Source organism: Bos javanicus, chromosome 25, assembly GCF_032452875.1.
Source record: "Bos javanicus breed banteng chromosome 25, ARS-OSU_banteng_1.0, whole genome shotgun sequence".
In the NCBI taxonomy this organism is placed as follows: domain Eukaryota; kingdom Metazoa; phylum Chordata; class Mammalia; order Artiodactyla; family Bovidae; genus Bos; species Bos javanicus.
In genome coordinates, this window is record NC_083892.1 from 35,920,470 (window position 1) to 35,941,039 (window position 20,570).

At 55.9% G+C, this 20,570-nt stretch overlaps 2 protein-coding genes and 1 long non-coding RNA gene across 8 annotated transcripts; 1 reads left to right on the forward strand and 2 right to left on the reverse strand.

Annotated features, from left to right (window-relative positions):
• Positions 1–962: 962 nt before the first annotated feature.
• Positions 963–12,457, forward strand: TFR2 (transferrin receptor 2). The gene is made up of 18 exons (XM_061402105.1): positions 963–1,257; positions 1,466–1,718; positions 1,819–2,005; positions 4,511–4,651; positions 4,726–4,837; positions 4,921–5,043; positions 5,413–5,529; positions 5,659–5,798; positions 6,161–6,324; positions 7,004–7,123; positions 7,545–7,627; positions 7,721–7,784; positions 7,879–7,946; positions 8,050–8,126; positions 8,238–8,322; positions 8,416–8,643; positions 9,004–9,144; positions 11,697–12,457. Exons 1-18 carry the CDS (start codon positions 1,225–1,227, stop codon positions 11,970–11,972), a joined length of 2,412 nt encoding a protein of 803 aa, XP_061258089.1. The 5' UTR covers positions 963–1,224; the 3' UTR covers positions 11,973–12,457.
• LOC133238702 (uncharacterized) lies at positions 2,164–9,105 on the reverse strand. Of its 3 annotated transcripts, none has more exons than XR_009733598.1 (6): positions 9,018–9,105; positions 8,554–8,672; positions 6,208–6,355; positions 4,960–5,145; positions 3,719–3,856; positions 2,164–3,183 (listed from the first exon to the last, which is right to left on the reverse strand). It is a non-coding gene; the product is annotated as an uncharacterized LOC133238702 (long non-coding RNA). The 3 variants fall into 3 exon arrangements; XR_009733599.1 differs by having other exon boundaries at positions 2,164–3,227; XR_009733597.1 differs by having other exon boundaries at positions 2,164–3,856.
• Positions 12,458–16,418: 3,961 nt separating the features above from the next.
• Positions 16,419–19,203, reverse strand: MOSPD3 (motile sperm domain containing 3). Of its 4 annotated transcripts, none has more exons than XM_061402096.1 (6): positions 19,098–19,203; positions 18,384–18,651; positions 18,079–18,154; positions 17,634–17,863; positions 16,748–16,912; positions 16,419–16,636 (listed from the first exon to the last, which is right to left on the reverse strand). In XM_061402096.1, the coding sequence occupies exons 2-6, from the start codon at positions 18,586–18,588 to the stop codon at positions 16,605–16,607; spliced, it is 708 nt and encodes a 235-aa protein (XP_061258080.1). In that variant the 5' UTR covers positions 18,589–18,651; positions 19,098–19,203; the 3' UTR covers positions 16,419–16,604. The 4 variants fall into 4 exon arrangements, with proteins under 4 accessions (XP_061258080.1, XP_061258081.1, XP_061258079.1 ...); XM_061402097.1 differs by lacking the exon at positions 19,098–19,203 and adding an exon at positions 18,839–19,068; XM_061402095.1 differs by lacking the exon at positions 19,098–19,203 and having other exon boundaries at positions 18,384–19,068.
• Between the last annotated feature and the right edge of the window lie 1,367 nt (positions 19,204–20,570).

Here is a 20,570-nt window from a genome sequence, read left to right on the forward strand (position 1 = left end):
GCAGCCCCGGGGGCGGGGCGGGGCGGGGCCGGAGGTGGACCCCGAGCGGGGCGGCGAGGCCGCGATTAAGCTCCCCTGGACCCACAGCTCAGGTGACCCGGTCAGCGCCGTCTTTTCCCGGGGAGTTAGGTGGTGACAAGTGTGGGGCAGGGACTGGGGCACTGGTTCGCCCCAGCAGCAGCTCAGAACTTCCCTCCCAGCTTGGGTAGGAACCGAGGTTCCCAGGGAGACCCAGACACCGGCTCCTTGAACCCTGTTCCAGATCCCGTTGTGCTGGGTTCCTCCGCGGGGCTGGGGGACCTGCGCTCTCGGCCTGGAATTGTAGGTAAAATTTAGCAGTTTATGTCTGTGATGTGTGTTCTGAGGCCTCCAGGCCCCAAAAAGATGGAAACCCGTGTGGTCCAAGTCCTTTGGCCACCAAAGAGGCGCGGGTGCCCACGGAGGACCATAAGTTGTCCAACGTCACCCAGCCCTGCCCACGTCTCGGTCAGGACTCTCCACCGATGCCTGATGGGGCATCGACCCCCGACTCCAGGCGGGACACCCACTCTGGAACACTCTCTGGTCCTGCCTGGCCATGTGCTCCTACCTGTGCACCCCACTCCCCAGCAGCTGGCAGGAGCCTAGGCCCCCCTTTCAGATAGACAATGGGACAGACCAAACCCCAGGTCACACTTCTGTAGCCCCTTCAGCTGGGATCCCCTGAGTCCAAACAGGGAGAGCAGCTAATGTGTTCAGGGCGTGGGTAGTGGGGATCCCGTGAGGCCAGTGAGGAAGGGGCAGAGGTGTTTGTGGTAAGGAGCTTAGGAGAGTCCCCTAGGACACTGGGAGGGGAAGAAGCAGGAAGTGGGAGGGACCATCCATAACTCCACCCTCCCTGGCCATCTGCCTCCCTCCCCCAGCCCTGATGGGAACTAAAGGCCAAAGTCTGCCCCAAAGTCAAAAAATTGATTGTTTTGCAAGAAAGGGGCAGGAGTGGAACTGTGGAAGGATTGGCAGGGGAGGGCAGAGCCCCACGTCCGTCCTTTAGCCTGGGCCGGGGAGCCATGTCTGGAACCCTGGACTGAAGCCAGGACTGTGCCCCCACCCTGCTAGGGGGGGAGGTGAAGAAGGGCCTGGGCTCAGGCTGCCTGCCAGGACCGATAAGGGGCCTCTTGGGGCTCCCACAAACGGTTTATCACTGGGGTGGGGGACAGCCTGCAGGGCTCAAGAGGGGGCAGGAGCATGGAGCAGCTTGGGGGTCTACTCCGAAGAGCGGTAAGATGGGGCGCGGTTGGGAAACCCTTGGCCTTCTCTCCAGGTCCTCCAGCCCCTTCCCCAACTCCTCCCATTCCCATCTCTAACTCTCCCCTCCAGCCTGCCTCTCAGGACCCTCTTCCCTGCCTTGTGTTCATGGCACCCCAAAGTCACTATTATTGCCAGATTCCTCCCCTTCCCCAATTTCATGCACACCACGCCCCCACAGCAAAGGTTGTCCCCAGGACCCTCTCAGACCATCTACAAGCGTGTGGAGGGCAGCCAGCAGGGACGCCTGGAGGAGGAAGAGGAAGAGGGGGAGGAGGGGACTGAACCACGGGCCCACTTCTTCCCAATGGAGCTGAGGGGCCCTGAGCCCCTGGGCTCTCGACCAGCTCGGCAAAACCCTGGACTCTGGGCAGCAGCAGGACGAAGAGCGGCCCCCTACCTGGTCCTGACAGCCCTCCTGATCTTCACTGGGGGTGAGAATCACCCCCACTCCCACTGGAGGGTCTGGGCTTGGGGGGATGTCTGGGGCCCAGGGAAGGGCACAAGGAGAATCTCCATCTTGCCACCCACCAGCCTTCCTCCTGGGCTACGTGGCCTTCCGGGGGTCGTGCCAGGCATGCGGGGATGACGTCATGGTGGTCAGCGAGGACGTAAATGATGAGCTGAGCCCAGACTCTCACCAGGGCACGTTGTACTGGAGTGACCTCCAGGCCATGTTTCTGCGGTTCCTGGGGGAGGGTCGTCTGGAAGACACCATCAGGTGAGGATCATCTTGTCCCGTTGGGCCCTCAAAAACCATCATCCGCTCATCTCGAGTCCTCCTCGCCCAGGACCTTGAGTCCTGCCACCTGCCGTCCTGACCTCCCTGTTCAGTGGTCCTGGGAAGTGTGGCAGGCATTGGGGGGTGGGGGGGGGTGGGGCTTCCAGAAATGAGACTGCAGAGGGGATATTTAGGAGCCAAGGGAGCTGACTGAATAAGCACAGGGGGGGTCCAGCCTCCACCTAAGATGTGGGACAGACCCAGGAAAATCTTGAACAACACACTGAGGAGGTTTTGACCTGTGGCAGTGGGGAGCTCTGGGGGGTTCAGAGAAATTGGGATTTAGGGAACCAGAAAAAGAAGCAAATGCATTTGTGGGCAGAGACTGTCTCTCAATCTGGGGGGGATGCCATCTCTTGTCCTGCTGAGGTCAACTTTTCGTACTGGGAAGGAGCTGCCACCCAGTAGGTCCAGAGAAGGTGTCAGGAATCATTTTTTCAGTGGATTCTCCTGAGTTATCCAAGTTGAAGATCATGTAATCTATATTTAGTGAGAGATGCATAGCTTCTTTTCAAAAGGCTTATATCTTTTAGGTCTTTTTCATTTCTTATTGCATTGGAGAAGATATAAATTTAGGTAATGATGATAATACACACCCTTGCCTATTTCCTAACTTTCATGGGAATGTTTTTCTAATACTTTGTCACTGTGTCCATGGCGCATTGGCTTAAGGGCTCTTAGCTCCCTGACTAAGGGGAACTGAGGGGTTGAACCTGGGCCCTCAGCAGTGAAAGCAGAGTCTCAACCACTGGACCACCGGGGAATCCCCCCATTCAGCTTTTTAAAAGTGAATTAAGGAAGTATCCTTTTATTCCTAGCTTACTGAGACTTTTTTTTTAATGATCAGAAAAGAGGAACAAGAATCAAAAATTTTTTCAAACATTTTTCCAGAATGTATTGCAGCGATCACATGATTTTTCTTATCTAATGTTTATGTAGTCGTTTGTATTAATAGATTTCTTTGTCTTCATGAGATCAACATAAACTTGATCAAGGTGTATCATTATTTGTTGATACATTGCTGGATCCATTTTGCTTGAAGATCTTAAATCTACGGCGTCAGCAACATGCATGGACTTTTTTTTTTCTTGAGCAACACTTGGTAGTCTGGGTACAGCCTGAGTAAGTGGATGGTTTGACAGGTCTAGGGTGGGGTGTGGCACTGTGGATGCCATCAAAGGGCAGGGAAGCAAGAGGAAGGCAGTGAGAGGGAGCAGGCAATAGGTGATGTATGCCTCTAGGCTGGATGGGGAAGGAGGGAAGCCGGGGAAGAACTGATAGATATGGAGAAATCAGACAGCATGCAGTGTCCAATGGGGTTGAAGAACAGGTATGGTGACGCTAAGGGAGTGAGTTTCAAGCTGAAAAGCTCCAGTCAAAGAGTGAGATTCTGTGTCCTATTTATCCTGGAGTCTCCAGCACTGACCACTCTGCCCGGCACTTAGTAGGTGTTCAGTAAATCAGATCAATATTCCAAAGATGGACTTCTGGGGACAAGATTCAGGATGTGGCCGGGGAAGTGGCTGGCCAGATGCCAGAGTTCTCACTGACAGTGGATAAGTGACCAACTGGCTAGAAGATAAGAGCCGTGGTGAGGAGGGACAAGGGATGGGGTTACTGGATGGCACAGGCTTCAAAGGAAGAGAGTTTCACCTGTGGAGAAATGGCCAGAAATGTGCACAGTGGAGCCAGGAGCATGCGTCCTCTCTGGGCTCTGGTGGTATGAAAGCCTGGGCTGCCTTCTTCAAGTGTCCCGCAGGAGATGTGGCTCCCCAGGGGACAGCCAGGTTTCTGCCAAGGCGAAAGGTAGAAGGGGCACTCAGTCTGATCCCGAGGAGGGAGGACTTTGTTTGCCAGGGAAAGAGCTCAGGTGGAGCTGGTTTAGAGAGAGCTCACGTAGGGTGTTGGGGGTGGAGGTGGCCCTGGCACAGCTGAGATGGACGATCAGGGAGCATTCAGATGACGGCAGGCTGGCTAGCTAAGTGGTGACTGTAAAGTGACCCCAGCTTCCACCCGCAACTGTGGTAGAAGGTGTCCCCGCAAGGCCCAGCTGGAGGAGGAGAGGGATGCAGGACCCTCACCTCTGCCTGGAGAGGCCTTTGGAAGAAAAGTGTTTCCACGCCAGGGGCAAAGCGCAGACCAGTGCGTGTACATGTGGAAGGGACAGTAGATAGATTGGTGGTGTGGGTCATTTGGCCTGCCCCAGGGAGAACCTCAGGGATGGTGGAGAGGACCCCTGACCATCAGAAGCTGAGGCGTAAGCAGAAGGAAGTCCTGGAGACCCTGGTAGTCATGGCAGGAGAGATTTAAGAGCCCCTCACTGCCCAGGGCTGGGGCCATCCTACACCTCTGGCATCTTTTCCTGCTCCGGCCCTCTCCTCCAGGCACTCAGATGTCCCAGCCCCTGCCTCCTCCAGCACCTCAATCCCCGTTCTCCCTGCACAGGCAGACCAGCCTTCGGGAAAGGGTAGCCGGGTCGGCCGGAATGGCAGCCCTGGCTCAGGACATTCGCGCTGAGCTCTTGCGCCAGAGGCTGGACCACGTGTGGATGGACACGCACTACGTGGGGCTGCAGTTCCCAGATCCGTGAGTGCTGGGCTGGGGCGTGGCGGGGTGTGGGTGGGGCTGTCGGCGGGGCGTTCACCACCCCGGCTCCTCAGGGCTCGCCCCAACACCCTGCACTGGGTTGACGCCTCCGGGAAGCTCGGGGAGCAGCTGCCACTGGAGGACCCCGACGTCTACTGCCCCTACAGCGCCACGGGCAACGCCACGGTGAGCCTGCCCGGTGCCCAGGATGGGGCGGCCTGTCCTCTCCCTGGACGCGCCTCACGGCCTCCCCATCCTCCTCTCCCCAGGGAAAGCTGGTGTACGCCCACTACGGGCGGCCGGAGGACCTGCAGGAGCTGCGGGCTCGGGGTGTGGAGCCGGCGGGGCGCCTCCTGCTGGTGCGCTTGGGAGTGATCAACTTTGCCCAGAAGGTGAGGGCTCCCGGAGGATGGAACCTGGGGCAGTGGAACGGGGAGGGTGCCCGCTGGGGAGCCCGAGCATCGGATGGCGGCAAATGGGAAGCGTCCAGGAAGCTGTCCGAGGGAGAAAAGGGAGAACCAAATGGGCTGTAAGAAACTCGGTGAGAACAGAATCAGGAGGTTGGGGTGCGGAACAGAAACAGGAGGGAATACGGGGCTTGGGAGTTGCCAAGGCACTGAGGGAGCGCGGAAGGTGAGGTCCGCCGGGTGCCCACAGCTATAGATCAGAGGCCCTGCCATTCCACTTGTATTTGCATTTTCTTCCCTTCTAAATCTGCTTTTTCTGGGAGAAGGGGTCCTTTAGTCACGTGCCTTCCCCAGGTGGCCAGTGCCCAGGACTTTGGGGCCCAAGGAGTGCTCATATATCCGGACCCGGCAGACTTCTCCCAGGGCCCGCACAAGCTCAGCCTGTCCAGTCACCGGGCTGTGTATGGACATGTGAGTCTTGGGGGAGCTGTAGTGCCTTCCTGGGGTCCCTAGGCTGTAGCGCCCTGCCTAGGATGATGCTGGCATGCTGTTCTGGAAGCTTGGCCCCCAGTTTCAGTTTGGGCACCCCTCTCCCAACAGGTGCACCTGGGAACGGGGGACCCCTATACGCCTGGCTTCCCTTCCTTCAATCAGACCCAGTTCCCTCCAGTCCAGTCCTCGGGTCTCCCAAGCATCCCAGCCCAGCCCATCAGTGCGGACATTGCCTCCCTCCTTCTGAGGTGAGGACCATGTGGAGACCAGGAGGGGAGGAGGCAGGGAGAGGTAGGCTGCAGCTAGCTCATAAGGTGTCTTGGGTGAGCTAGAACAAGACGGGGCTCTTCTGGGTGGGCACAGCCTCCTGCCAGGGGCCACTCTTTGGTGAGTGGAACTCCAGGTCATATGACACCCTGTGCTGGGCACCCTTGAGCAGGATACAAGCTGCACAACTGTCCAAGGCAGCCCTGGCCCCTCAGCCAGGGCACAGATGCAGAGAGCTGGAGCCAGAGGGTGGGAGGGAGAGAAGGAGTGAAGGGGGGACTTTGGACTCATCTATAGCCTGGGCCTCTCTGCCACTAATTCCTTCTGTCCCACCCCTTTCCAGGAAGCTTGAAGGCCCTGTGGCCCCCCAGGAATGGCAGGGGCACCTACCAGTCTCTCCTTATCGCCTGGGCCCTGGGCCAGGCCTGCATCTGGGGGTCAGCAACCACAGGGCCTCCACCCCAATCAGTAACATATTTGGCTGCATCGAGGGCCGCTCGGAGCCAGGTGTGCTCGCTTGCCCAGCATCACATGCACCCTGCCGGGGAGGGGGGAGAGGCTGGCAAGTTGGGCCCGGGCTGGGACTGAGAGGGGGTGGGTGGCAGTAAGACCTCATGGTCAAAGCTGTCTAGAGACAGAACAGGCAGCTCTGCACAGTAGTGAGTTCCCTAGCACCAGAGGTGAACAAGCCTAAGTTGGATGATGTTAGAGCATAAAAGGGAGGTCAGACCACAAAAGACAAGCCTTTCAAACATAACTTGATGTGGATAACAGTCAGGAATCAGAGTTCTTGAGCTGAGGAGTATGGTACCTGGAAGCACTGGAGGAGCGGCACATGGAGGCCTGTGATGAGGCTCCGATGAGGATGCTGGTGGTGGGAGTGTGAGTGGGAAGGGTCAGAGAGAGATTTAAAAGGGGAAAACTCTATCAGGACTCAGTGAGGGACAGAGGGACATGCTGATCAGGGAGATAATGGAGTCCAGAATGACCCCAGGCACCTCGATGAAGGAGCAGACCATCCGGGAAGGGCCAAGGGGAGGAGAGGCACTCTTTAGGGACAGCCAGGATTGCAGGCTGGGGCTGCGGAGATCTGAGGGTCCTTGAGAAAGGGACCCTCCCAAGGTCGAGGGAGAAGTCTCTGGGTTCTGCCCACGTAACAGGTGGGCCCCCAACACCCCTCCCCCAGATCAGTATGTGGTCATCGGGGCCCAGAGGGATGCGTGGGGCCCAGGAGCGGCCAAGTCCGCTGTGGGGACCGCCATACTGCTGGAGCTGGTGCGGACCTTTTCCTCCATGGTGAGCAATGGTAAGGTCAGGACCTGGGCCTGGGCTGGGCAGCTGGGGCTGTGTGGCCTGAGCCAGGACGGGGCAGAGAGGCAGTTAGGAGCACAGGCTGGAGGGTGGCCACTGAGACCTGGGCTCCAAACCTGGCTTCCCCCAGGCAAGTCACTTCACCTCCATCTCTTCACTTAAACATGAAAGTTAGTCCTTAGTGAAGACTAATCCGGAGATGCCTTATGCAAGCAATCCCCATCACTGATACAGCTGAGTCAGGGCAGACCCAGGTTAGATGGGCTGGGATGGGGGCTTGATGGGAGGGAAGGAGAGACCCCAGGGGACCAGGACCGAGGAAGACAAAGAGGTGGGGGTCTTTGCTTGTCTCCCCTAGCCAAGCCATCCTCCCGCTCCCCTCCCACTAACCACCCCCCCCCACCCGCTTCCCCCAGGCTTCCAGCCCCGACGAAGTCTTCTCTTCATCAGCTGGGATGGTGGTGACTTCGGGAGTGTGGGCTCCATGGAGTGGCTGGAGGTAACCTGGGGTCCTGGGCAGGGAATCAGGCGATGGGGAGAGGTGGGGAGGGGGCAGGAGGGGTAATTCACATTCCACAACCCTCACCCACAGGGCTACCTCAGCGTGCTGCACCTGAAAGCCGTGGTCTATGTGAGCCTGGACAATGCAGTGCTGGGTGAGCGGGGAGCAGTGCCACCACCTGGCCCCCATCGGGTGCACCCTGCCCCTGGGTGCCAAGCCTGAGGCCTGGCATCCCTCCCTCTCCGCAGGGGATGACAAGTTTCACGCCAAGACCAGCCCCCTTCTCATCGGCCTCATTGAGAGCATTCTGAAGCAGGCAAGAGCCCGGCCAGGAGCAGGGGATGAAGGGAAGCTGCTGGCCGCTAGAGCCTGACCCGTGCCACCGCCCCCCCCCCCCCCGCCCCCAACCCTACCCCCAGGTGGACTCTCCCAACCGCAGTGGGCAGACCCTCTACGAGCAGGTGGTGGTCACCAACCACAGCTGGGAAGCCGAGGTGTAAGTGGGGTCGAGCAGGGAAGAGAGCTGTGTGTGTAGGGGAGGGAGGGGGGAACACGTGAGCGACCCTGAAGTCACACGCTCCCTCCTGCCCCTCCCGCCCCTCCCCAGGATCCGGCCGCTGCCCATGGACAGTAGCGCCTATTCCTTCACGGCCTTTGCGGGGGTTCCTGCCGTTGAGTTCTCCTTCCTGGAGGTGAGACTTCGGGCCCTGTCCCAGAGCGGTAGCCCCTGGGCCTGCGCGCACCGTGCCCGCGACCAGCACCCGCTCCCCGCCCTGTCCCGGCAGGACGGCCCGGCATACCCGTTCCTGCACACAAAGGATGACACCTATGAGAACCTGCACAGAGTACTGCGGGGCCGCCTGCCCGCCGTGGCCCAGGCCGTGGCCCAGCTCGCTGGGCAGCTCCTCATCCGGCTCAGCCACGATCACCTGCTGCCCCTCGACTTCGGCCGCTACGGGGACGTGGTCCTCAGGCACATCGGCAGCCTCAACGAGTTCTCCGGGGACCTCAAGGTTCGAGACGCCAACCCGGCTCAGGGTTTCTGGTGGGGTGTGGGGAGCGACGCGCCACATCCCGTGAACGTAACACCCGGGCCAGGGAGATCTGCCCCATCTCCCCCTTGGTCTAGGGCCCCTCTGCCAACCTGGCCCCTTTACACCCGCCCCAGTCACTAAGCCCTTGGGACCCCGCTGGCACCCGCCCGGCTGCACAGGGCTTCTCTCCATTCCTTCTGTCCCTCTATACCCCCCACCCCACCCCTGCCAGTCCCAGGGTCCCAGCCCCATCCCCCCAGCACCTGGACCCCCACCCCCCGACCCTAGGCCGGGGTCCTGGCCCCTGCCGCCGGTCCCAGCCCGTGCCTCTGCCCTCAGGCCCGCGGGCTGACCCTCCAGTGGGTGTACTCGGCGCGGGGGGACTACATCCGGGCGGCCGAAAAGCTGCGGAAGGAGATCTACAGCTCGGAGGAAAGCGACGAGAGGCTGATGCGCATGTACAACGTGCGCATCATGCGGGTGAGGCCCAGCCCAGCCCGTCCGCCGCCGTCCGCGCCGCCCCGCCCTCTTCCGGCGGCCCGGGGTCCCTCCTCAAGGCCCGGATCCCACCTCCGGACCTGGCGCCTGCGCCCTGCCCTCCTCCCCTCGCTTCGCTTTCTCGTTGTCTCTGTCGTCCCGGCGCTGTAGTCCTAGACGCGCAGTCCTTTGCTCACGGGCCCGCCAGGTTGGAGCCACCGCTGAGGCGGGCCGGCAAAGTGATGAGACACGGCGCGCCAGCCCCTTGGCTACAGTTGCCCGGCTACCGCAATTGCAGAACTAAGACAAATCGCGCTTCCTCCGGTTCCCCACTGCCGACCCACCCCCTCCCCACAAGCATGTTCACGGTGGGCCACAGTCTTACGAGGTGCAGGATTATGGCTCGGGAGGTGCAAAAAGCTTAAGAAATTCAGAGCATAGAGAGCCCTCTTACTTCTGGTGAGATGGATGAACCCCAGAAAGGCTGCCTGGAGAAGTTATGTGAAAGTTATACAAGATTATTATTATTCCCTTGCCAGTCCCTCTTGCTTTGAATACTTTGCAACCTGCACCCCATCTGCAGTTCTAACCCCTCTTCCATTTCCTTACCCCAGGAACTCAACTCTGCAACCCTTTGAGTGCCTAGAATTGAGTGCATAGGGGCTGTGGGTGTGGGGAAAAGTCTCTAGAGCAAAATGCTAAGCAGGGCCATCCTCAGTGAGTGTGGGGTGAACAGGGAACCCCATATGCATGCGCGGTTTGGGGATGCTGTGTCTGGCCTTTGCAAGGTCTTGTTCTTTCTCTCCCCCACCCCCTTCCTTTTTCTGTCATACTGTCTTTATGTTCACAAACCCACCCCTCTTGCTCTTTTGTCCTGGCTCCTTTCTCTTGGATTGGACTTGGTTTATTTTCATTAACAGATCTTGCTCTAACCCCTACTGTGCTAGGCTCTAGGGACACAAAAAGACACCTCCTCCCCCTGAAGTTGCCGTGTGCTCCCCAAGAGATAAAGGCCATCTGGACACGATTAGGCCATAAGAAACGATTCACACTCAGAGCTGGAGAGTAAAAGATGTAGGGCTAAAAAAGGAAAAAAAATAAAAGAGGTAGGGCGTCAGAACCTGAAACAGGGCTGAGCCAGACCCAGAGAACTTAGTGGCTCTAAACAGGGGTTGGTAAACTACAGCCACCAGGCCAAATTTGGTCTGCCATCTGTTTTCGTAAATCAAGTTTTATTGCAACACAGCCATGCTCACTGGTTTTCCTATTGTGTGTGGTTGCTTGTGTGCTACAGCAGCAAGTTGAGTAGCTGCAGCAGAAACAGTATGGCCTGCAAAGCCTAAAATAGTTACTGTCTGGCTTTTTGCAAGAAGGAAAAAAAGTTTGCTGACCCCTGCTTTAGACTATAATATAGGTCTTGAAGAACAGACAGAACTTGGGTTGGTGCCAAAAAAGGATGTTTCAGGGTGGAGAGACCAAGAATAAGGGCATGGCAGTGAGACAGGTCTGGCCTTCTTTGGGGGCAGGGCGTGGACCAGCAGAGCCAGAACAGAAGCCCTGTGAAGGAGAGGAGGGGAGTGGGTTAGGGATCAACTTTGGGGTTTGGGTTTGGGGGGTCTGGGGCATCAAGGAAATCTGGAAGATTTTTAAGCTGGCAGGTGATGTGAGCAAAGTGGAATTTTAGGAAGGTCTTGACCAGATTGTGATGGCTTGAAGAGGGAATGAAGTTAGTAGCAGCTGAGCTTTTGGTGGGGGTGGCAAATACCACCTGAAGTGAGACATTTGGAAGGAAAAATGGACAGGCTGGAGGCTTCCTTGGCAGCTCAGTAGTTAAGATTCTGTGCTCCCAATGCAAGGGGCACAGGTTTGATCCCTGCCAAGGGACCTAAGATCCCTGGATGCCGCCCTTCAAAAAACAACAATAACAAAACCCCAAAACCTTCCCCAAGTGATTCTAATGTGCAGCCAGGGGTGAAAACCACTGTATTATAGGTCATGAGAAGAGCAGGAAGGTGGAGGTCAAAACTTGGACCTGCCCACAGGTGGGAGGAGAAGGAACTGGAGCCGCTGGCAGAAGGGTGGGAGAACTGGGCTAGGAGTGAGGCCGTCTCATGAACAACACATGAGTCAAGAGGGTGAGGACCCAGGGTCAGGCACTTCCTAAGGGCCGGCCTGTCCCCTTGACCTTTGACTCTGGGCTGTGGACATTCACGGAGGGGTGCAGGAATGACAGGGGTGTGGAGAGGTGAGGACGATAGACGGTTCTTTGAGGCTTTGAGCAGGGAAGTGAATGGGAGAGGAAGGAAGGCTGGGAGTCCTAGATGCAGGATTGGAGGCTCAAGGGAGAAAGAAAGGGATCCAATCCGAAACACGGTAGGAGGGCGCATCCTACCTGACTACTGGTGACGTCATTTACAGGTCTTTCCTGATTGGGTAGCTAAAAGGAGGTGGGCCTTAAAGAGGCGGCTCAACAGTATTGACTCAGCGCGCTGGAGGTCCCAAGGTGGGTCTGGATCTGCGGTTCAGACTTCGACCTGGTCCCCTTCTCGGCGCAGGTGGAGTTCTACTTCCTGTCCCAGTACGTGTCGCCGGCCGACTCCCCGTTCCGTCACATCCTCCTGGGTCGCGGAGACCACACGCTCCACGCGCTTCTGGACCACGTGCGGCTGCTGCGCGCTGGCGGCCCCGGGGCCACCTCCTCCCAGGCGGCAAGGGGCCTGGGTTTCCAGGAGAGCCGCTTCCGGCGCCAGCTGGCCCTGCTTACCTGGACGCTGCAGGGGGCAGCCAACGCGCTGAGCGGGGACGTCTGGAACATCGATAACAACTTCTGAGGCCCATGGCGGGGTTATGGGGCGGGGGTTGGGAACATGTCCCTGCCCCCTGGCGAGAGCCCTTGGTCTCTATTGAGCGCTTCCTGGGTGACAGAGATGCCTGTGCACCACCTCCCATTGCTGACTAATTTATTAGTCCTTACAATAACTCTCAGGGGCCCAGCGATGACGCCAGCGCAGACACCCCCACATCCCAGACCCAGGGTAATAGTAGGTGAGCAGTGCCTTCCATAATGGGATGGTCATAGTGTCAGTTAATCAGAGAGCAGCATCTGCTCCTTCAATCACAGACCCTTCCTCTTCAGGAGAGGGGGTTCCCCCCAACAGCTAGAGACCACTATGGAAGGTTTTGTAAGCCCTGGGACCTGGCCATCCTTGGTAGGAAAGACTGCTGGGACCCTAGCGTTATGGCCAACACGAGGTCTGTAGTGGGAGGGGCTGGCGATTGAACCTCAATAAACCACCTGTGGCATCTGTTGTTTATAGCACTTGTATGTGGCCTCCTCACCCTGGGGAAGGGTTGAGCAGAAGAACCCAGAGAGGATGCACGTTGGTCTCCACAGGGAAAAGAGCTCCTTCTAAGAACTAAGGAAGCTTCCTGAGGACATAGGAGGGTCTCCCAAAATAACCACAGGTTAGGGGACTGACTGACTCTGTACTTTATCCTGGAACCAGGGACAGCTACATAATTTGCAAGGGCTGGACAAAATGAAAGAGCGGAGATTCTTGTTCAAAAAGCAAAAGCAAAGCCTTTTCCTTCCTTCCACAGCCTCTCAGTCTGTCATGGTGGTTCTTCATTTGTTATTTAATGTCCAGATCACTCAGACAAGGAAATACTCTGGGCAGATCCCCACAGGCACGCAGCGTTCTGCCCCACAATTTGCTACAGACAGCACACGTGCCCTAACCAGAGCCAAACCCAGACCTGTGCTGGCACCCAGTCCCTGCTGGGAATGGAGGGTGACAACTGTGATTGGGTGGGGACAGGTGAGAATCCATCGGGGGTGGCAGGACCCCCAGCATAGGCTCCATTGCCTCATCAGACTGCACTTCCAAAACTTAAGTTCAGAGATAAAGTCATTAAAAATGTCAAGATAGAGACTGCAGAGCACTAACTCCCAAGTACGGTGGCCCCTTTGGAGCATAGCCTTGTGAGACTGCCATGGCTACACAGCCTAGAGTGGCCCAGCCTGGGACCTCTCTCCCCTCCAGGGTCCCCTGTGGTCCCTCGTTGAACAGTGAGGAGGAAGCTGCAGGAGGGCAGGAAATTCCAGGTGCTGCTGGCACCCTTTTAGCTTTAACCGTGGGCTCGGGAGGCTGCGGCCCTGGTTCTCATTTTCCGGCAGCTCCATAAATCCTAGGGCCTGTCTCTCAGGCTCCTCATCCTCTTTTGTTCCCAGGATGGTGTGAGAGGTCCTAGCCTGCTTCTCACAGGCTGGGAAGTAAAGGCTTCTTCAGTTACAACTCAAGATGCCCCTAGGTTCCAGGATGAAGCTGCGCCCTCCTTAGCCCCTGAGTCTGACTTTGTGGACTCTCAGGAGCCTAGACCAGGGGTCAGAAGCCTCCTTGACTCCTTGCTTCCCTGACATACCATCCGGAACAAATTTCCCAAAGTGGTCTCTCGGCCCTCTCCACCTTGTCCATTTGCTCCTGTTGGTAGACAGGTAGGTAGGCCTGGATAAAACGGTCCCCATCCTAAGGCCCGAAATCTGTAAACGAACATCGCCTTACATGACAAAAAGGACTTTGCAGGTGTGATGAAATGAGGATTTTGAGATGGAGAGTGCAAATTCATATGTTGAAACCTTAATCTAGTGCCTCAGAATGTTTTTGAGGGCCTTGAAAGAAGCGATTAAGTTAAAACAGGGCCATCAGAATGGGCCTAATCCAATCTGACTGATGTCCTTGAAAGAAGAGGAAACCGGATGCAAGGAGAGACGTGGGATGGTGTGCTCAGAGGGGAAAGGCCATGTGAGGACCCAGGGAGGGGGACGTCTGCACGCCAAGGAGAGAGGCGTCAGGAAAAACCAAACCTGCCGACACCTTGATCTCAGACACCAGCCTCCAGAACTGTGAAAAAAACTAATTTCTGGTTTTTAAGCCACCAAATCTAGAGTGATATGCTAGAGGTGGGACTGGGGACTTAATCACAAAGGTTCTCTCTTTTATTTTTTCGGCTGTGTTGGGTCTTCATTGCTGTGAGTGCTTTCCCCTAGTTATGGTGAGTGGGGACTACTCTCTAGTTGCGGTGCCCAGACTTCTCATTGCAGTGGCTTCTCTCGTGAAGCACAGGCTCTAGGTGCGAGGGCTTCAGTAGTTGCAGCATGGGGGCTCAGTAGTTGTGGTGCACTGGCGCAGTTGCTCCGCAACATGTGGGAACTTCCTGGACCAGGGATTGAACCCGTGTCTCCTGTGTTGGCAGGCAGATTCTTTACCAGAGCCACCTGGGAAGCCCATCACTAGCGTTCTTATTAAAGGAGGCAGGAGGATCAGAGATAAAGGAAATGTGACAACAGAAGCAGAGGGTCAGAATCAGAGACTTGAAGATGCTATACTCCTGGCTTTTTTTTTTAAGTGACTTAAAACAATGATCATATGTTAGAATTTTTTCTCTTGGCTTTAAAGATAGAAGAAGGGGTCACCATCCAAGGAATGCAGATGGCTTCTAGAAGCTAGAAAAGCCAAGGAAACATCCTCCCCGGTGCCTCCAGAAGGAACCAGATCTGGGGACATCTTGATTTTATACCCAGAAGATTCATCTTGGAGTTTAGACCCCCAGAACCATAAGAGAATTAATTTCTGTTGTTTTAAGCCAATAGTTTGTGATAAACTGTTACAACAGCCACTGGAAACTAATACCCACCCACTCCAATTGCCACCAACTCAGCATTGTTTTCTAAGAAATCTGCTTTAAAAAAGTGTTCCAAGCTTCTCCCACCGGATCTCACTTGCAGCAAGGCCTTTTCTCAGCAGATACCAGCAAGCTCATTCAAGTGTGATACCTCAAATGCCTTTTGGGGGTCCTGGGCACAGCCAGGCCAGTGTGAATGGTTTGGTGAGGGGTTTGCTGGGCCGTGGGGAGAGCCCTGCTCACATCCTAGACACAAGCTGCCACCTTCTGCACAGAATCAGACTCACATGTCACTGAACCCTGCTCTGGGTGTGGGAAGGACGAGGCCCCCCGGGGCAGTGGGGCAGCTCCCAAGGCCTCCAAACCAAAGCTGGAGCAACTGATAACCTTCTAGCAGCATAGCAGACCGAGTCTGTCTGCACGTTATCTTGCTGATTTTTGTTCCCAATCAAGGATCTATCTGCCAGTGTCACTGGCTGTCCTTCTTCCCCTCCTCCCCTATCGCCTTGCATCTGAAGGAGGGCTGGAAGCCTGCCTTTCAAGCAGCTTTTTTTCCATTGCCTTCACTTTCCCCGCCTGGTTAGGCTGAAGTTTATGTCAGGCAGTGCCACTTCCCCCCATCTTGTCAGGGACCTTGATGTTTCTTAGCCTCAGGGGCTGAGGTCAAAGAAGAGACAAAATAAAAGCAGAGAAAGAGACAAAAAGGCAGAAGAGGATTCTGGGGAAGGAAAGCCTCCCGGCAAGCCTGGCAAGAGGCTCTGATGCCTTAAGATGGTGATACCTGAGTTCGATGGCAGGTGGGAATAGGTGGTATTTGTGTCTGCTTCTTTTCAGCTTTGGCATTGGAAAAGACCCTGATGCAGGGAAAGACTGAGGGCAGGAGGGGAAGGGGGCGACAGAGGATAAGATGGCTGGATGGCATCATCGACACAACAGACATAAGTTTGAGCAAACTTCGGGAGATGGTGAAGGACAAGGGAAGCCTGGTGTCCTGCCACCCATGGGGTCGCAAAGAGTAGGACACAACAGTGAACGAACAACAACATGCTGGCTTAGCAACACGATCCTCTCCTTAAGACAGAGTTAAAAGGAATCTTAAGAATAAACTTTCCCAATTCCCTCATTTTACAGGCATAAACTGAAGCTCCGAGAAATTAAATGACTTGCTCGAGATCACGTGGTTTTTTTGGCGCAGCACCAGGCCTCGACCTGCTGCTACTGCTGCTAAGTCGCTTCAGTTGTGTCCGACTCTGTGGGACTCCATAGACGGCAGCCCACCAGACTTCCCCGTCCCTGAGATTCTCCAGGCAAGAACACTGGAGTGGGTTGCCATTTCCTTCTCCAATGCATGAAAGTGACAAGTGAAAGTGAAGTCGCTCAGTCGTGTCCGACTCCTAGTGACCCCATGGACTGCAGCCTACTAGGCTCCTCCACCCATGGGATTTTCCAGGCAAGAGTACTGGAGTGGGTTGCTATTTCCTTCTTCAGGCCTCAACCTAGGTGTTTTAAATCCTCAAAGGGCCTCTAGGAGGAAGTAGGAGGAACTGGAGGAATGACATGGGAAGATGGGGGCATGTTTCTTACATATTTCTCAGTTCAGTTTTACAAATTTATTTGATTCAACTTGGAAAAAGATAACAAATCCCTAAGTCTGGGGGGAGATGGGCAGGAAGAAGGAAGCAGGAGTTGAGAGGAGATTATGAACATCACAGTGGCTGTTGCATGTCCACATCCACGTCCACGTCCTGGCCCGGGGAAGCGGCGTGGAGGTGGAGCAGAGCTCAGGTCCGGAGGAACACCATGGTGAGGAGCCCTGGAGAGGGGAGGAAGAAAGAGCAAGGTTGTGTGTAGAGCCTGCTGGCTCTGTATACCCTCTTTCTAGCCCCCACTCTCCTCTCTCTGGGCCTGGATCCACTGGGCTCACCTAAGACGTAGGCTGCCACCAACTTTTGTCCCAGGGAGACGTGAAGGATTTGGGGCAGCTGGCTGCCAAGTTCATCCTGGAGCGGGAGCAGCAGGAAGGCCACAGAGACTGTGCCCATCAGCAAGAAGAGGAGGAAGGAGCTGGTGGCCAGTTGCGGGTGAGGGTCTGGGGAACAAGGGCTGTCAAGAGCTCCAGCCTCCACTCCTGGTCGGCCCAGGGAGGAGGCTGAAGGTGGAAGGTGTACCCACTTTTCGGTGGACACTGGAAGCGTCCTCTTCTCCCTGGAGCCCCTGTCCCCACAGCGCAAGAAACCCTCTCCCCTCTGGTCCCTCATCATTTTCCGCTCTTCAGCTCTGCCTTGATTACTGGCTCCCGTGTACCTGTATGTCAGGCAGGGACCTCTGTCTCCCATAGAACACAGCATAGTACGTAATTGCTCAACCCGCATTTCTTATTGAACTGAACTGAGCTGACACAGGATGGGAAGTACTGGAGTTAGAGCTAAACGAAGAGTTTTTCTCTCTAGGTGGAGGCCAGAAACCAAGGAAACTGCGAAGTCTGCTTTTCCCCTAACCTGATATAAAATCTTAACTCTTAGAAATGTTACTATCAAAAAGCAAAAGGCTGAACCGGAAGGGAATTCCCTGGCGGTCCACTGGTTAGGACTCTGCGCTCTCACTTCCAGGACCCTGTGTTCCATACCTGGTCCGGGAATTAAGAGTCTGCAAGTCCAGAAGGGGCACCAAAAACCCCACAAAAACCCAGAACAACGACAACAACAAAAAAACCTCTTCTACTCCAAACGAACTCACCTCTTAGGTCATGCTAGGTCCCCCCCCACCCCCGCCCCCCCACAGAACTCAAGAATTCCCATCCCCAAACTCACTCTCTGGGAAGGGCTGGGCTGTGGATGATGCTGTCCAGGAATGAGGCTCTGGGTGGGGCGTTGGGTCAGACTGTCCCTGAAGCTCAAGGGGGTACGCTGGGGCCCTCAGAACCGAGGTGATGTCCTTGCGCCCCACCACTCGGCCCTCTGTTCCCTCCTCAGAGAGCTCAATGCGGAAGCGATCCTGGACATCATAGTTCCTGGGATGGGGGGCCACGTGGCGAATCACACTGGTCCGGAGAAAAGAGAGGCCCATTGAGGGGCAGTGATCCAAGTGAATCCAGGCCCCACCCTCCCAGGAAACTCCCCCTTAGGGATGCAGACAGAGGGTGGGGAAAAACAGGCTGAAGAGCACCAGCTCTGAGACCAAAGTCACAGCAGGGAAAATCAGAGAAAGCTGGCAGCGACCACTGGCTTTCATCAGCCTACCCACCCGCTCACTCACATGTCAATGCAGGACTGGGGCTTCACGTATCCTTCCGCGTCAAACACTGTGTATTTGGCAGGTGCTGTGCACAGCACTGGGGGAAAAGGCACAGAGAGATCGATCGACTACTGCCTCAGAGAATCCTGCACAAGCCTCGCCCATGGAGTCCCCCCAGCCTTCTACCCTAGGACTGGACTTGACCCTTCCATTCTGCCAAGGCCGGACAGTCAACCGTACTCATCTGACTCCTCCAGCCCACCCAGCTCCCCAGCCTATTGCCGCCAGTCCCCACATCCCGAGTATGAGGCGCCCATCCCCTTCACCTCGGAAGCGAAGCACTGCTCCCGTGGGGTTATAGAGGGTCAGCAGCTGCCGGGGTCCGCTCCGTTGGTCCGCCCTGAATACTAGATCCGGGGGAAAGACGAGGACCGGGACAACAGGTCCCGAGGGAGGAGGGGCGCCCCTGGACCCCCGCCCAGGAGCCCCCGGACCCACCAGCTCCTGGTCCTGGGGCGCCCCACGGCGCATGCAAGCTCTGGGCGGTGGAACATCCGAGGGCAGAGCTCAGGGGACGGGGCCTGGAGTATAAAGCTGAGGGGTGAGAGGGGCGAAGAGAACGGGATGAGACCGTAAAGCAGGGCGTGGGGTGATTCCGCCGCCGCCGCCGCCTCAGAACCCCGCTAGATAAGGCCCCCCCAGCAGACCAGGCCCAGGTCCCCCAAACCCTTCTCCCCCAGCAGCGCCCTGGGTCCCCTTAAGCCCCGCCCCCAAGCCCTACCTCGAGGGTCACGCCCACCCGGGAAACCCGGCCCCTCGCGCCTCCCAGCCCAGGCCCTAGTCTTCCGTCTTAGTTCCTGATCTCCATAATCCCCGCCCCTTCCGGGCGCCCGGGGCACCCGCCCCCTGCCTCCGAGGCCCGATTCCGCCGGCCGCCGCGGCCTCTTCCGGAGCTGCTCTTTCCGCCTCTTGCTGTCCTGTATCTGGGCCTCCGATCACTTCCTGAGCTTGTTGGGCTTCCGTCGGGCTCGGAAGCTCACCTCCGGTCACAGCACCTGCCAATCAACCTGTGGCCGGACCAGGGCTGCCATCTTTCCGGGAGACCGTTCCTGCACTTCCGCCGTACGGTCTCTATCATTGGCCCGGGCGGCCTCGACTCAACTATGACTGTTCGCTGATTGGTGCGCCTAAAGCGGTGATTGGCTTGATTCCAGTGACGTAACCCTTGACGAGCGTCTCGGGCTAGAACGCTAACCCTGGAATAAGTGGGGCGGCGGGCTAGGGAGAGGGGCCCGAGCGAAGATGGGAGTCGGGCTTTGTTCCTTCCTCCCACCCTTGAGGCTGTCCGAATCACTACAATCACATCCCACAAGGGAGCTCTCTTTCCTTTTTCCTCTTCAATCCCAGGCTCTCCTAAAAGCTTCCGCAGCAACAAAAGTTTTCTACAGTACTAGTTGAATGTTGCTCCCCATTGGACTCGGATCTATGCCCACAGCACTTCTCTTGATTCCTTACTGCGCGGAGCTCACCATATTTGCAGAGGGAATTATGGTTCAGCCCTGCTGCTCACATCATCCCACCGAATCAACTCCACTCTCAGACGAGGAAACAATCTCAACAAGGTGAAGAATGTCACCCCAGGCCACACACTTGGTTAGCAGTGGAGCAAAACAAAGTTAATCTTACCTGAAAGTCTTCTCTGCACCCTGTCAAATATAGAATCTCCCTTTGCCTTCCTCTTATCATGCTTTTGTGTTCTTCGTTCATAGCACTCCTATAGCTACTTGACCTCGGTGTTTATTTTAGTTTATCTCTGTTCAGGTAGAATGTGCTCTCCTCTTCACAAGAGCTGGGACTCTGTTTTGTTGTATTTTTGGCACCTGAAACAGTCCCTGACATTTGGAATAAACAAATGAGTGAGTGACTAATATGAACTTCTGAGCTGAGATCTGATTGAAGGTAGGAAGTGGACCACAAGATGTCTGTGGAGAATTCCAGATCTAGGGAACAGCAAGAGCAAAACCTGGAAGCAAATGTGTACTAGAAATGGCCAACGGGCCAGTGTGATGGAAGAGGCTGAATGGGAGATAATACTCAGAGATGAGAGGAGGTGAGAGAGAGGACACAGATCACCTAGAGCCTCAGAGCCCATAGTAGGACTTCAGATTCTATGCTGAGACTAATGGGAAACTATGGCAGAGTTATTTTAATTTTTTTTTTTTTTTGACTGTGCCACATGGCTTATAGGATCTTAATTCCCTGACGAGGGATTGAACTCGGGCCCTCGGCAGTAAAAGTGCAGAGTCTTAATCACTGGACCGCCAGGGAATTCCCTTAATTTGTTTTTTTAAAACAGCTTTATTGAGATATCTTTGACATATAAAAATTGTATATATTTAAGATGTACAACTGGACATTTTGATATATGTATACATTGTGAAAAGATTGCCACAGTCAAGCTAATTTACATATCCATCACCTCTGCATATTAATAGTTGCCATTTTGTGTGTGT

Excerpts from the sequence above, each read along its gene's own strand:
- TFR2 (XM_061402105.1), top strand. The coding sequence starts at position 1,225 with ATGGAGCAGCTTGGGGGTCTACTCCGAAGAGCG. Across the intron at positions 7,785-7,878 it reads CCTGGACAATGCAGTGCTGG|GGGATGACAAGTTTCACGCC; the intron begins GTGAGCGGGGAG and ends CCCTCTCCGCAG. Across the intron at positions 8,127-8,237 it reads CACAGCTGGGAAGCCGAGGT|GATCCGGCCGCTGCCCATGG; the intron begins GTAAGTGGGGTC and ends GCCCCTCCCCAG.
- MOSPD3 (XM_061402096.1), bottom strand. The coding sequence starts at position 18,588 with ATGCGCCGTGGGGCGCCCCAGGACCAGGAGCTGGTGGGTCCGGGGGCT. Across the intron at positions 17,864-18,078 it reads CCCCAGTCCTGCATTGACAT|TGTGATTCGCCACGTGGCCC; the intron begins GTGAGTGAGCGG and ends TCTCCGGACCAG. Across the intron at positions 16,913-17,633 it reads AGCCCAGCCCTTCCCAGAGA|ACCCTCACCCGCAACTGGCC; the intron begins GTGAGTTTGGGG and ends CTTGTTCCCCAG.